The 15,018-nt window shown below is 40.5% G+C and overlaps 1 protein-coding gene across 5 annotated transcripts in view; it reads left to right on the plus strand.

Moving 5' to 3' along the window:
* Positions 1-15,018, plus strand: part of DIAPH2 (diaphanous related formin 2) — a 420,337-nt gene that overhangs the window by 86,727 nt on the left and 318,592 nt on the right. For all 5 annotated transcript variants that reach the window (XR_013226383.1, XM_077309067.1, XM_077309071.1 and 2 more), the window contains 5 exons: positions 500-610; positions 4,548-4,666; positions 7,827-7,943; positions 9,356-9,474; positions 10,585-10,649. Coding sequence is in view for 4 of the 5 variants with exons in the window: in XM_077309067.1 (XP_077165182.1) it covers positions 500-610; positions 4,548-4,666; positions 7,827-7,943; positions 9,356-9,474; positions 10,585-10,649 (531 nt within the window). In the remaining variant the exon portion in view is untranslated. The remainder of the gene's footprint in view (positions 1-499; positions 611-4,547; positions 4,667-7,826; positions 7,944-9,355; positions 9,475-10,584; positions 10,650-15,018) is intronic.

Here is a 15,018-nt window from a genome sequence, read left to right on the forward strand (position 1 = left end):
GTAGGTGTTATGGCTCAGTCGGCCCCACCAAATGCCTGGTGGAAGAGCTCCTTTTTGCAGGCCCTGTGGAATTGTGGAAGTTCAGGCAGGGCCCTGATCTCTTCGGGGAGCTCGTTCCACCAGGTGGGGGCCAGGACTGAAAAGGCCCTGGCCCTTGTTGAGGCCCGACATGCCTCATTCCACTGAAAACTTCCTGGCCCTGGTTGAAGCCAAACTTACTTTGTAGTTAGTAACACCATCATAAATCTTTTCTTCACTGTTCAAGCAGCAACAAATGTTCCTTCTTTAAATCTTTTGCTTCATAGAAGTTGGACCTAGTTGGGACTACGTTTATGGTTATATAGACTTTTGATAAGTACCCCATTGCCTTCTGGAAAATAATTAAGTTGGATTATGTATTTTCTTGTTTAATAAGAATTTTTTTTGCAGTGTTTATTGCTTCTGTGCATTGAGAATGCTGATTCTAATAAGCTTCTTTTACCATAATTTCTAATTACAGGCAGCCTGCATGCAATTCATAAATGCCCTTGTCACGTCTCCTGAAGATCTTGATTTTAGGATACACTTGAGAAATGAATTCTTGCGCTGTGGGCTAAAGAAAATATTGCCAGTAAGTTATATACAGAACCTGCTAATGTGCTGAGTGCCCTGATCGATTGCCTTTTTGATTATAAAATTTCAGCAAGTTGTGCATGTTGTGACCAAGTTTAACTTAGTTTTTAAAAATAATCTTTAATAACTGTAAAATGAGATCAAAACGTGCAAGAGTTTTAGATATACATAACGGAATTCTGTATTTCTTTACTAATTGTTAGTTAAAGTCATTAGTGTTTAGCATTTAGAACATTTATTTTTATGAGCCAGCAATGTTTGTAGGGTTCTGGACTTGTGACATGAATGAATTGCAAAGGCCCATTATGCACGGAGTGGAAAGTCTGCATTCGGGGTGGAATGGCGGCGGCTAAAATCACCAATTATGCACGCTGCAGGCGGCAACCGGGTGCAGAGTCAACTTATGCCGCCGAAAAAGCCTCATTAGCGAGATGTGGAAGAAAGTGGAGCTTCCTGGGACCAGGGCGCAACCAGAAGCGGATCCGGAGTAGCCCTGTGCATAATCGGATACTCTGGGTTTTGCTGCCGTTGTGTTCCGTCCCGTGCATAATCGGTTTGCTTCGCTTCTTCCTCCTCCTCGTTCTCCATGCCACCGTTTCAGCAGCCGTGCATAATAGGCCTAAGAAGCCCCATGAATTTGCTGCTCAAAGTCATTGTCTTTCAGTCTGAACTCCCCACGTTAAAATGAACTACCGGGTATGATAAAGTACCCCAGCATTTTACAAAAATTATAAATACATTTCTTTTGTTACTCAGCAACTTTTTATCCAGAATGCTCAGTTAACTAGGGGATGAGTTCCTCCCTATCACCCACCATAGTCTTTTGTCTTCAGTCATGGCTACACCCCACAGCTGCCTCTCCACATGGCCAGCTTGATGTGCTTGGCTATTTCTGGGCTTCTGACCTCTCTAATAACTGTAGCTTGGTTATTGAGGAACATTTGATGCTGTATAACACAGGAGCAAAACTGACTTATCACATGAAAGTGCTTATTGCAGCATGCACCTTTTGCATTTTTACATGTGACTATAATTTTCGACAGCAGACTCCCACAACTCTAAGCGTTCGTCATTTGATCAAGCAAACGCAGTAACCATAATATGTTGCAGTTGGGAGTTCTGAAACTTTATCACCCTTTTTCTTAGAAGCTCTAGTGTGTTAAAATATTATGGCCACAATTCCGTGGTGAATTATTTCACTCTCAAGCTAAGAAATACATTATTTCTTGATTTAAATGGCATGCTCCTCTTGAAGAGTTATTTGTTCAGATATAATGCTACACATGAACGTGGAAGTAAAATAATTCTGCAAGGCGACAGTATTATTATTTCTGAAAACAGAGCTGCTGTGGCTTATTTTTGTGGGCCATCGGTGGTTAGCCTCACCAGTCATCAATTAGCCTCATAAAACAGGCCACTGTACCCTTGAAAACGTTGTAGGTACAGTCCCATGAGGGGTATGATCTGTCTGCTTCATATTTTTTCCTTAGTTTTTTATGTATATAGTTGCCATATTTCCATCAAATCTATGCTTTGATCTTTAGCTTCTCTAATTATACTGGTCAGACAGTGTTATATGTACTAAAATGTTTAGCACACGATTGTGTGATGTGAAAATATTTCATTCTTTGCAGACTTTTTTTTTTGTCTCTCTCAATGTGTTTGGCTGTTGTCTCGGTATATAACTTTGTGTTCCCAAAAAGACATCCTGCCCTGTTGCCCTAAGAGATTTGTGATGCTTCAGGCAATAAGAAGAATTTTCTTTTTAGTTCATTATAGTCACAGCAAATCAGAATTGAGAACTAAACCTGTCGTTTTTAGACAAAAAAAAAATCATTTGCTCACTTTTCCAGCTTATACTTTTCCAGCTGTGCCACATATTTATATGAATGACAGTGTAGGGGGAAAAGGAATCACCTGAAAATGTAGCACTAAAATTTGACTAAAATATGACACATTAAACCAGGGATGGTCAAACTGTGGCCCTCCAGATGTCCGTGGACAACAATTCCCATGAGCCCCTGCCAGCAAATGCTGGCAGGGGCTCATGGGAATTGTAGTCCACGGACATCTGGAGGGCCACAGTTTGACCACAGCTGCATTAAACTCCCAGTTTCTCCCCAGAAATTATGATTGAAAAGTGGGAATTATATTGTCCAGGACAGAATAAGCTGCCTTCCTTCCATTCAGGAAAAAAAATAAAAAACTTATGTTGAATATGTGGTACAATTCCTTCCACTTAGCGTTCAGTTGCATGCCTTTATTGGTTAATATGAAATCCAATCAGGATAACAAATTAATAGTCAAGATTACTTCCTAACCTTTGGCATAATTTAGTTTTTAATTTGAATGTTCAGCTAAGGATTCCCACTTTAATAAAGGAATATAGAAGTGTAAAGGGGAGGGTGGTAGGTGAGTGTGGATAATCACTGGCTTACTCATTTAATAAAGCAGGGAATGAGTAGGTCTGATCAATTACACAGTGATAGCTGGGGACAATTATTGCACAGCAAGCCTTATAGTGAAGTGTCATGACCAAGAGAGGTTCACCCTTAATTAAATCTTTTATTAAACCACTGTAGAAGGGCCCTTTTATTTTGTATACTTCAGATAACTTCAAATGAGTATCACTAGGTTTTCTGTAAAAGTGTAAGAGATGTTGAAGTAAACCCTTTTATAATAAAGTCATAATGCATACTGCATATGCATAATGCATAATGCATTACTAAACATACTCAGCTTTTCTCAACATAAAACTAAATCCAGTTCATAGAGTTATCATTGGATTAACGTATGTTTTTGTGGAAGTGGCAGAATGATGCTCTTGTCTTCTAAAGTGAGGCCCAGTCAACGTATCTTGCCAAACCATGTTTAATTCAACTAGATTTGAGAATTGCCCCCTTAGACACTAGCAAGACTCATGATTGCAGAAATCAGGTTCTTTATTAGGTAGCATGAAGTGGCAACAAATGCACGCTTTGCTTGAATTGAGAAGGGATTTTTGGATCATCAACCTTCACTCCCCCCACAGGGTAACACTTTGCCTTGAGATGCAGATGATCAGCATGGCAACAGTGGGGGCTGGTAACTTAGCCAAAGGTGGTCGGGATGGCCCAGGTGCCACACTTTGAATTACAAAGGTGTGGAATGTAGGGGGCCCAGGACAGAGGCTAGGTAACAGACTGGGGGATATGAAAATGGGCTGAATGTGGGACCTCCGAGATGAGGATCCTGGCAGCTGCACTCTGGACCAGGTGTAGTTTCCTGATCAAGAATAAGAGCAGGCCAGTGTAGATCGAGTTGCAGAAGTCCAGTCTAGAGGTAACCATTGCGTGGATCACTGTGGCTAGTAGGGCACTAGTAGTTTGGCTTGGCAAAAGTGGTAAAATGCCAGCCATGCTACCATTATGATCTGAGCCCCCATTGAGAGGGAGGCATCAAGAATTACCCCCAGCTTCCTGGTGGAGTGGGGCACTGATAGCTGCACTCCATCCAGGTTGGGTAGGCATGCTTCCTCGTTTAGACCTTTCCTGCCCAGCCACAGGACCTCTGTCTTTGAAGGGTTGACAATTTCAGACAACTCTGCTTGAGCCACCTTGCCACTGGTTTCAGGCAGCTGGGTAATGTTTCTGGGGGAGAGTCAGAGCGGCCAGGAGGAAGAGCTGAGTGTCATTGGGATATTGGTGTCAATCCAGCCCAGACCCCCACATCAGTTGAGCAAGGGGGTTGATAAAGATATGGAATAGGATTGGAGAGAGTCTGCTTGGTGTCCAACTGAGGGGTGGTGGTGGCAACCTTAGCTGGGCTCTCAGGGCATACTGGTCTAACCATGTTTTTTAATTTTTAATGCTGATTTGCATAGAGGGTATAAAACTAGTTTTACTCCATAAACTAACATATTCATCTCACTTAAAATTTGTTTCCTAAAACAACAGGATCTCAAAGAAAAGGAAAATGAAGAGCTTGATATTCAGTTAAAAGTGTTTGATGAAAACAAAGAAGAAGACTTAATTGAATTGGCCCATCGGCTCAGTGATATCAAAGTTGAAATGGAATATCCTTTTGAAAAATGACACTCTCCAGGAAATACTGGCATTAACAGAAAATTGGATATTTTGGAGCTCAAGATATGTTTATGGAAAATGAGTTAGATGAGGTGTGTTAAAATGGCAAGAAAGATAAGATTTTTTAAAGAATACTTGAAAGGCTAAAACCAAACTATGAAATGTGCATGAATGTCAGGATAGACAGCTAATTTAGTATTTTTGACAGTATTTTTAAAACTTGATATAGATCAATTTGGATTTTTTTAAAAAAATTGTATGCTTTTCTTTGACAACAGTACACAACAAAATTATATAATACTTGTGAAAAAGCCCACTGCATGGCTAAATGCAGTGGGTGCTAGCTGGGCATTATTTGGAGGAGGAGAGGCGGAGGGAGGTACTGTACCTGCGTAATGCGGGGTGGGGAGGTGGCTCTCGTGTGGGCTGGCAGCGGTGGTGTCACTGCGGGGAGGTGACAGGTGGCTTGGGGCTGCCGGCAGCTCATAGGTGTGGGAGGCTGCTTGTTTACGGAGCTGGTGGCACCCCATAGGGGCTGCTGGCTCCTCTTGGCCTCCGCCAGCTCCCTGGTTTACCTCATCTTCCTCATGGCAAGTGCCGGGAAGCAGCATGGAGGAGGGATATCGGGGCAGGGAAGAGCTTCTGATTGGCTCTCATTGGACAAGTGGCCTGACACTGTTAGTGGCATATCCCCCAGTGGGGGCTAATCAGAGGCTCAGCACATAAGCAGAAATCTTATGCACTATGATACTTTGCATAGTCATGGCTGGGCAACCTTTATTTCACGATGGTTAACCACTTGAAGGCATTAGAAACAGGTGTTGAAATTAGAAGTTTTAAGAGTGTTTCTCTTTTAAGGTGATTTTTTTAAAGATGGAAAGCATAGGGAGGCTTAGAAAACTTGAGTAGTTCAAATGAGTATGTGATGTTCAGTCCCATTCTTCTAACAATTTCTCCTTGTGTACTTTGGCTAGTCACAATACTTCAGTGACTGATGAAACCACAACTGGCAAATTTTACTTGTAATTTGAAATAATTAAAATTTGTCACTATAATTACTATAAGTAGATATGAAATCTTTCCATTATGTAATTTTTGTATTGCTGATGTTCACATTATTTTGCCTTGTTGAAATATTTCATGACCGTAACATTGTTACCTTTGGGAGAGTCCAATAAAATTCTGACAACCAATTGCATCAAGAATTACTAAATTCCATCTTTACTAACTTAAGGGCTGCTTCAAGACAAGCCACATTAAAGGAACTCCTTTCGGATAAAAATAAGAATTTATCCTATATTATTGCCAAATATGCAAGACTAGAAAATAAGCCCGCTGTAGAAGAAATACAGCGGGCCCTAGCAGAGGAGGAAGAACAGACGGTGGGGAAGGAAGGAAGAAGAGGAAAGGAGGAAGGGGAGGGAGAAAAAAGGGCAAGGGGTGGTTGAAGGGATGGGTAGAAGGGAGAAAAAGAAAGTAAAAAAGAGAGACAGGAAGCAAGTGAGAGGGAAATACAGAGAGACAGGAAGGAGATGGAGAAATAAAGGAAGTCAGGAAGTAAGAAGGAAGAAAGGAAGGCAGGCAGAGAGGTAGGTGAAAGGGGAGGGGACAGGGGGGATGAAAGTTGTGGGGAATTGCGGGGGGGGGGTGAATCAGGAGGGGGAGGTGGGGAAGAAAGAGGGGGTAGAGAGGAGTGTGTGCCTGGATGTGTGGGGTGGGGAAATAAGAAGGAAGAAAGGAAGGCAGGCAGAGAGGTAGGTGAAAGGAGAGGGGCCAGGGGGTGTGTGAAGGTAGGGGGGATTGCGGGGAAGAATGGGGGGTGAACCGGGAGTACTCACCGTCGGGGAAGGCTGCTTCTCCTTGTGTGCGGTGAGTCTCCGGCCGGGCAAGGCAAGGCTGGGCCAAGCAGCCAATGGGGAGCTGTGCCTCATTGGCTGCTTGGCCCTGGAGTGACACTCGCGGCTCCTGATTGGGCCTTCTGAGTTTTTATCCCGGACAGAGCCCGCTCTTTCTCCTCCCCCTTAGGGCGGGGAGTAACCTTTATTTATTCCGCTTCGCAATTAAATGTAGAAGTGCCTGGCTAAATATATACAAGGGTCAGGACGGATCTATCGATCGCATTAATTATTTTGGAATTTTTAGTCTATCTTATATAGTGTTTTACTGTTTTGTATTTTGTACTGGTCATTGATCAAAATAAATGTGTCTGTCTGTCTGACAACATAGGAAGTGATGTGTGTATATGGGGTGGGGGATCAGTGTAACCTTGATTTCAAAGAGAGGTTTCTAGCTGTCTTGGATAAAGATACGTTGCTAATTTTGTTTATTCTTCAGTAATGAGTACATTTATTTTTCAGAATAAAATATTATTTCAATAGCACCTTTTAGATCAACAATGCTTTATTCAAGGTATAAGCTTTTGTGTGTATGTACACTTCTTCAGGAGAAACAGTAATATCATATATCCAAATTTAAACCTGATCACATGTGAATGTACTGCTTTTTGCTCTGATGCTATAGCTGCTTTCTCATGAGCCAACTGGCAGAATGAACAGGAAAGGGAGGATGGCACCCCCAAGCAAATCATGTGCGCCTTCTACTTGTCACATACCCAGTTCTGCAATTTGTTCTACCATGCAGATGAAAAAAAAATGCACAATGGGATCTCCTGTGGGTAAAGAAGACTTTCCCGTAAATCCAAGGGAACTTGCATATTTACCAAAATATTTATTTATTTTTAAATAAAGCATATGGAGTTAACATACCCACCCAGGTAAATGGTGACATCTATGCATCTGCAGAAGATCATGTCAAAAAGCTGTGGAAATATGATGAAAATAAATAAAAAAATGGGTGAGGAGAGAGGAAAACTTGTGAGAAGAGAACTACTTGTAAGGAAGGATGGAGGTAGGGCATTTGGACAGTGAGGGTGGAGGGTTATTTCTCCTCCATATTAGGTCCCTTGTTTGTTTTCATTGAGTAAACTTTGAATCCAAAAACTCTATGCAATGCAGATTCAGTGTGGTATTCTGATATTTAAGTCTAAATTGGCCTGTTACATTGAATGTATTCTTTAGACTCTGACCCTCAAAAATCTATTCCTGTGAATACTTGTTGATATTTTTGTCATTTCCTTGACAATCCTTGAACTGATGTGAATGAGGTCTACCACCTACTATATAACATGTTGAAAGACACAGCATCTGAAAATTATTTCTTATCCATTTTGCAACACTTTCTACTGATCAGGAATGATTATTATGTCCGGTAAGTCAGTTATGCGTTCAGAGGCAAACAAAATATGCTTATATTTCCTTGAATACAAAGATTTCTTTGTTCTGGCCCCCACCTGGTGGAATGAGCTCCCCGAAGAGATCAGGGCCCTGCCTGAACTTCCGCAGATCCCGCAAAAGGCAGCTCTTCCATCAGGTATTTGGTTGAGGCCAACTGATCAAACAACATTTGTTGAGCCCCCAAGAAAACCCTCCCCACAATCAGAACCCCAAACCAATCAACTTAGGGGATCATGGATAGCAAGTTAAGGTTGTCAGGGGAAATCCTGTAGTGCTTGTTGTCTTCACTTACGTAATCCAGTGTTGTTGTTTTCCTGACGTTATGAATTGTACTGTACTATCCCTACATTTTGTGTAAACCGCCCTGAGCCACAAGTGAAGGTGGTGTAGAAATAAAATCAATAAATAACATGGAATTATAATATTTCAAGGAAAAGATTTGTAGCTGTTTCTGAAGTGGTAGTAGTCTGTGAAGATTGTGTGCTGCTTCTGAATATTCAACTATTTCAATGTAAAATAATTAACATTTTTAAATGGCATCTCCGCAACCCAAGAAATGATATAGCAGCATAGGACTCAATATAATTCTAATTTTTAGCACATCTTCTCATACATTTACCAATGCAAGCCCCCTCCCCTCCCCCAGTCTTTTAAATTAAGGCATTAATCTTTTTAAAATGGTTTTTGCAGTCATCTTTTAGCATGAGAACTTTTGGTGCTCTTGCTGGATTTTTATTGTTAATTACTTGTGTTTTTATATATTTATGTTCTATGTGAGCTGCTTAAAGCAGGTTCTTGGGAAAAGTATCATAGAAATGCTCTAGAAGTGACATAGAAATTTTCTAAACCAATTTAATATTTAATTCTGTTTTTAGAATTTTTCAATCATTGGGAAAGCTTCTAATATAATCAAAGATGAAATTAACAATTTGTAAACTACTTAATTGTAGCATTTGCACTTGATTTATAGCCTTAGAACTTGGTCTTATGGATTTGTAAAGCCTCAGTAACAGAAATCTTTTTTGTACCCTATTCAGAATTATGCTGAACTTGGGTTCTGTGCTTCCCCCTCTAGCTTTCTCTTTCTGCATTCTGCAAGTTTAAAAAAATATATTCTGGTGTGTGAATAATGTGTATTGCATAAAAGAGCAGGTTGGGTGGAGCTCTAGGAAGCGTGCATATAATTCTTGTCCATATGATTAAGCTGTCAGAGCATATGTATTCAAAGACAAAGATGGGGGATTCTCTGTGTACCAAAAACACCAATTCTGAATGTCCTGGATAAGCATATTAAAACATATTTAATCTTAAATGGAATTCCTTATTTATTATTAATTAAAATTAAATAACTGGGAATTGTGTGTCCGTGTGTGTGTTTACCTTCAGCCCCCAGTACTACAAGATAGTAGAAGAATGTGTTTCTCAGATAGTATTGCACTGTAGTGGTATGGATCCCGATTTCAAGTGCAGAGGAAGGTTGGATGTGGATTTCACTCACCTTGTTGGTATGTGCATTTTATTACTACACAGCTATGAACTAGATGATTCTCATTCATTAAATGTTTGCATTCTTGTTTAAATTATGTCATTCTATATTCCACTGATTTCACAAAAACAGTGAAGCATGTCCCTCTTGTATTTAAATAAATGGATTTTGGCAATGGGCATAATGAAGGAGAAAACAAACCTGTATACTTATTTTATAAGTATACTTATACTTATTTTATACTTACTGTATACTTAAGAGCCTCTTGTGGCGCAGAGTGCTAAGGCAGCCGTCTGAAAGCTCTGCCCATGAGGCTGGGAGTTCAATCCCAGCAGCCGGCTCAAGGTTGACTCAGCCTTCCATCCTTCCGAGGTCGGTAAAATGAGTACCCAGCTTGCTGGGGGGTAAACGGTAATGACTGGGGAAGGCACTGGCAAACCACCCCGTATTGAGTCTGCCATGAAAACGCTGGAGGGCGTCACCCCAAGGGTCAGACATGACTCGGTGCTTGCACAGGGGATACCTTTACCTTTACCTTTATAGTTATTTTGCACCCAACTGTTATTGAGATCCATTATGGTATAATGCTTAGAGGGTTGGATTAGGAACTGGAAGCCCCATGCTTGAATTCAGCTCCCCCTCGGATATTTGGGCTAGCCATTTTCAGCCCAGTCCCTCAGTTCGTTAAGAGTATAAAATAAAGGACATCACAGTGATGTTCTAAGATGTATTCTATCCTCATTAGGGAGAAAAGTGGAGTATACATATCTGAATAAATATGCATACTCCATATACTGAATAAATAAAATACTTAAATCTCTGCTAAGATCAGTATGGTTTCACTAGGAAATATCAGGCTTAATTATGAGTTGTAAATATTCGGGGAAAGAAGGATTCCTCCTTGAGTGAGGCTTTAATACGGTAAAGACATGTTTCTAACCCAGAAAGAATCTAGCTGGAATTCAAACTACAAAGTTGTTGTAGAAGCTTAGTTGAACATTGAAATATAGAACATTTTAAAATGTTTGTTTTAGTAAAGAGGAGTGTTTGCTTCGTATAACTCTGTATAACATATGTATTACATATTAGTATTTTAATGTGGATTTCAAATTTGTTCTTAATCCTTTAGATAGCTGTGTGGACAAAGCAAAACTCGAGGAAAGTGAGCAAAAAGCATCTGAATTTTCCAAAAAGGTAGGCTCAGAGTTATCTTTGGATTGAATTTTTTTTCACTTCCTATTCAGACATTAGTCATAGATTCTCTTTTATATTTAAGAATGGTGAGTGTGTTGTGCCCCATTCCTTTGTCTAAGACCCCAATAAAGACAGATGAGGCAGAGGTTGAAAAGTGAAAACAATTTATTTGGTCAAACAAAAAGTCAGGCTAAGTCTTTTGAAGGAGAAATTTCAGAGGGTAGCAATACATCTGAAGCTTTGCCCATTTTCATTGACTTCATTCCATCATTTCATGGACATATGTCTTTTGATTTAATATATAATGGTGTTCAATCAAAATTTTTGTAAGGGGATCTCTTTTAAATATTTAAATAAAAATAATTGTTATTCTTTTCTGATTGATACAGATTTTGAAAAAAGTTTTAAAAAACACTTGAATCTCCTCAGTATGACATTCCACTCCATTAATCTTCATACACAAAAAGTTTTTTTTCCACATTCTTTTCATAGTCTATAAGCCAACCATTTCCTTGGTTTATCTGCAAACTCAACATACTTTCAAATTTCTCATCTGCTGAGTTTCTTAATCCCTTCAGGTCTGCAAGATTCTGTTGATTTTTTTGCACCTTCACATGAGTTTCTTCTATGCAGTTGGAATTTGAGTCTTCTGATTTTGTTGTCTATTCTGGTAGACAGCTCTTTCTTCAAATCCACTACCTCTTCTTTGACATCAGCTATTTTTTTTTCTTACACCTTCTATTTCTTTTTTTCATACCTTCAGTTAGAGCTCAGATTTTTTTGGTGTGCTTGTCAAAACCACATATAATCTGTGTAGTATCAGTTTGTTCCTCTTTTTCTGTTTCTTCTTTGCCAAGCTTTTTAAAAATTGTTTTATTGCAAGCCATATCATTCCTTCCCCTTCCGTGAGAAGCTCAGTCTGCCAGCCTTTTCTTTTTTGGAGATTTAGCAACATGCCTGAGTTTAACTGAAATACCATCATGTCATAATATAAATATAGATAAACACTCAGCCTAGTAGCTGAATAAATTATCAATATACCATTTAGAATTTCATTAGAGAATCAATTATTTAATTTCATTCAGATAATGACTTAAAGAGTAAATGCATATATTAAATATTCTATGAATTATGAATTAATAAGGGTAAGAATTAGAAGGGATGACAATACTAAAGATGCAAAGTGGAATATACTTAGGTCCAAATACAATAGAAACAGAATACTGCTGGATATTAACTTTTAAAATAATCTCATGGCAGGTTACTATTAAAAAGTAAAAACCTCAATACATAAACATTAACACTTAAAAACATAGTTAACAACATGCTCTGGCAGGGAAAAAGTAAAAATCCACCCTCTCAGATTTCCTCCCCTCCTCTCAGTCCAGTGCCTCAGTGCTCTGATTCCCAGGGTTGCCAACTGACCATAATATAGTTCTTGATGTAGTTCTTAGTTGTTAGTTTTGGAGGAGCCCCCTCAATCCTCCGTGGCCTGGCCTCACCCAAAGATCTTGCAGAAGAGCTCTGTTTTATAGGCCCTCATCCCAGTGCTGTTCAAATCCACCTCCAGTTTCCTAAGGACCACTTCTTCTTTCCTTCGTCTAAGCTAAGATTCTCAATAGGTCACCGGGGAGGGCCCATATCCAGTCTGTGCTGAGTCAGCTGCATTGGTTACTGATTAGCTTCCAGATCAAGTTTAAGATTCTGGTTCTTGCCTTCAAGACCATCTGTGACCTGGACCTTGCATATCTGAGGGACCACTTGTCTCCTTATGCTCCCTGTAGAGCTCTTTGCTCTGTGGGTTTGAATCTGTTGATTGTTCCCAGCCCCCAGGAGGTATGCCTGGCCTCGACCAGAGCCCAGGCCTTCTCAATCCTGGCCCCAACCTGGTGGAATATGCTCCCAGAAGAGCTAAAGACCCTGACAGAAGTATCACAGTTCTTCAGGGCCTGTAAGATGGAACTCTTCTGCCAGGCATTTGGTTGAGGCCAGACCAGGAAGATCAGGATCCCTCCCTTTATAGGCCCTATGTGCCGGACATATAAGCAGTAGTTACCTCTCCGGGACGCTGGGCATGGGAGTGGTGACAGAGGTGATGTAAATGGGTCTTTGCTACCAGTATCTATATTGTTTTTCTATGTATTTTCAGGTTTTTATGATTGAATGCAAACTGCCACTAGTCTGATACGACTGGGAGTGGCAGTGAATAAAAGCTAATATAAACAAACAAACAAATAACACCATCCAGATCCACAAATAATAAACACAAGGTGGAAAAAGCTGAGGGTGGAGTAAGGAGTCTCCACACCTCAGAACAAGAGGGATTGTGGCAAACAACAATCACTTCTTCACCATTCACTCACCACAAACACTCACCCCCCACCCTTTCCTTTCATTTCTAAGGGTTCTTACCAAGACAGTCTTGATACGAATCCCTTGTCATATTCTGCCTCCCGGTTTGGTCAGCAGAGTTGTTCTCTGAACTTAGGCCATTTGCCTAAATCACAGGATTCTTGGGCTCTCTTTCATTTTGTGGTTATAACCGGCCATCTGGTAGTTTCGTTCCCCCCCCCTCCCACACACACACACTGGGAATTATGTGGGCATTCTGCACTTCTAAAAAAATTGCCTGAAGCTAGAGCAATTGCATAATGCTGTTAAAAATCATGCCCCCACCATTTCTCACCTCCTTGCTCTCTCACATTCTTCTCCCGCTTTCCCACATTTCCAGGCACTCCGCACAGCTAAAATGGCTGCGGAGAGGGACTCGCAATACCAGCGAGTCTCACCCTGCCTGTCAATCATGGCAACTAGGCAACCAGCCAATCAGCTTTCTCCTGGCGTTAAATGGAAAGATATCTTTTTTTTTAAAGTAGAAATTCTCTGTTGCTATGCCTATGCATCTAATCATAAATACATAGTGCATAGTTTAATGCCACCCAAAATGTCATTTTGGAATTATGAGGTTCGAAGATCCACATAAGTAATTTTTTCCCGATTTTGTGGGGAGGGGTTTGAGAGGCATGCCTTATGTGGCATCTGGTAGGTGGAATTTTTTTTTACTCTGTCTGGCTTAAAAACGTGTATTTGTTGCTCCAGGCAGCTTGCTACAAAAACAAAAACAAAAGCCCCATTCCAGGGAGAAGGGAGAAGGAGGCGGCATGAGTTTGGACACTGGAGACTTATGGCCACTTTGGTTACTCACAACCATTTAGCTTGTAGTTGCTCTCCTCCCGCTTGTGCTACAAGGCTTGGGAATCCAGTTTCATGGATTTTAAAATAGCTCATTAAAATGGAGGATATAGCTGCCAGTTTGCTGCTGGAACATCGGATGCTGATGACATCATGTAAAATGTTTTTAAAAAGTGTCTGCACGAGGTAACCTTCTCACTACATTTTCTGGGTGCAGAATAGCCCTGTCTTATCTACTACTGTCCTTGATTCACAAGAGAGTGTCTAACACCCAGCTGCAAGTGAAGTCTGCACCTGGAAGTAAGACAGGATGTCACCTATGTTTTGCACCTAAGATCAAAGGCCCCTCTCTGTGAACTAGTATTATTCCCGCTGAAGCCCCTAACCTATAAAAGATTAGGGAGATCATGGTTCTTTGTCTCTGTCATTGATTCCTGTTCATATTGTTCTATGTTCTGTACTGCTTAGTGGGCCTTATCAATAAAGACTGAAAGCTTTTTTCTACTCTACGGACTTGTTTGGATTTTTCATCTCACGCGCACCAGAGACCTGATACGTGACATCCCTCCCCTGCAATCTCCATAATGGGTGTTTGGGTTGGCACAATCAGAAACCTCCAGCACAGTAGCCTCAACATTTCCCTGGTCCAAAACAGCTGGGACAATGAAGTTCCTGCACCAGTTTTCTCTGGGGCTACCTACCGAAAGCTGGAAGGACCTTAACTGGAAAACATCACTATGTTCTGATTTCATCCCATCAATACTTGATTTCTTTTGAGTTTTGCCATCATTCTCCTAGCCTTATCCTGTATTAGCCCACATAGCCCTGTGAAAGGTGTAGCTGCAAATCTGGTGTTATTTTCTGGGGATCCATATATTTGACTAGTAAGTTACAGTTGATACAAGCCTAGACACTAAATTGAAATGTGGGTGGGTAAATCTGTCATTCTCCAGAAAATTTTACCTGTTAGAACACTCACAGATTTGAAAGTAATTCTGACAGAGTGAGCTGCCCTCTGTGTTAATTCAGCTTTATCTTGAGTACACTGTCTCCACATTTGACACAAATTCTACTGAGTAAATGAACATGCTGATGGATTTCTTACTGTAAATAGTGCTGCAAAATACAGTACATGTATTAGCTATAACCTATCACATGTTTGCTTAAGTCCATTGAA

This window comes from Paroedura picta, chromosome 13 (assembly GCF_049243985.1).
Source record: "Paroedura picta isolate Pp20150507F chromosome 13, Ppicta_v3.0, whole genome shotgun sequence".
In the NCBI taxonomy this organism is placed as follows: Eukaryota; Metazoa; Chordata; class Lepidosauria; order Squamata; family Gekkonidae; genus Paroedura; species Paroedura picta.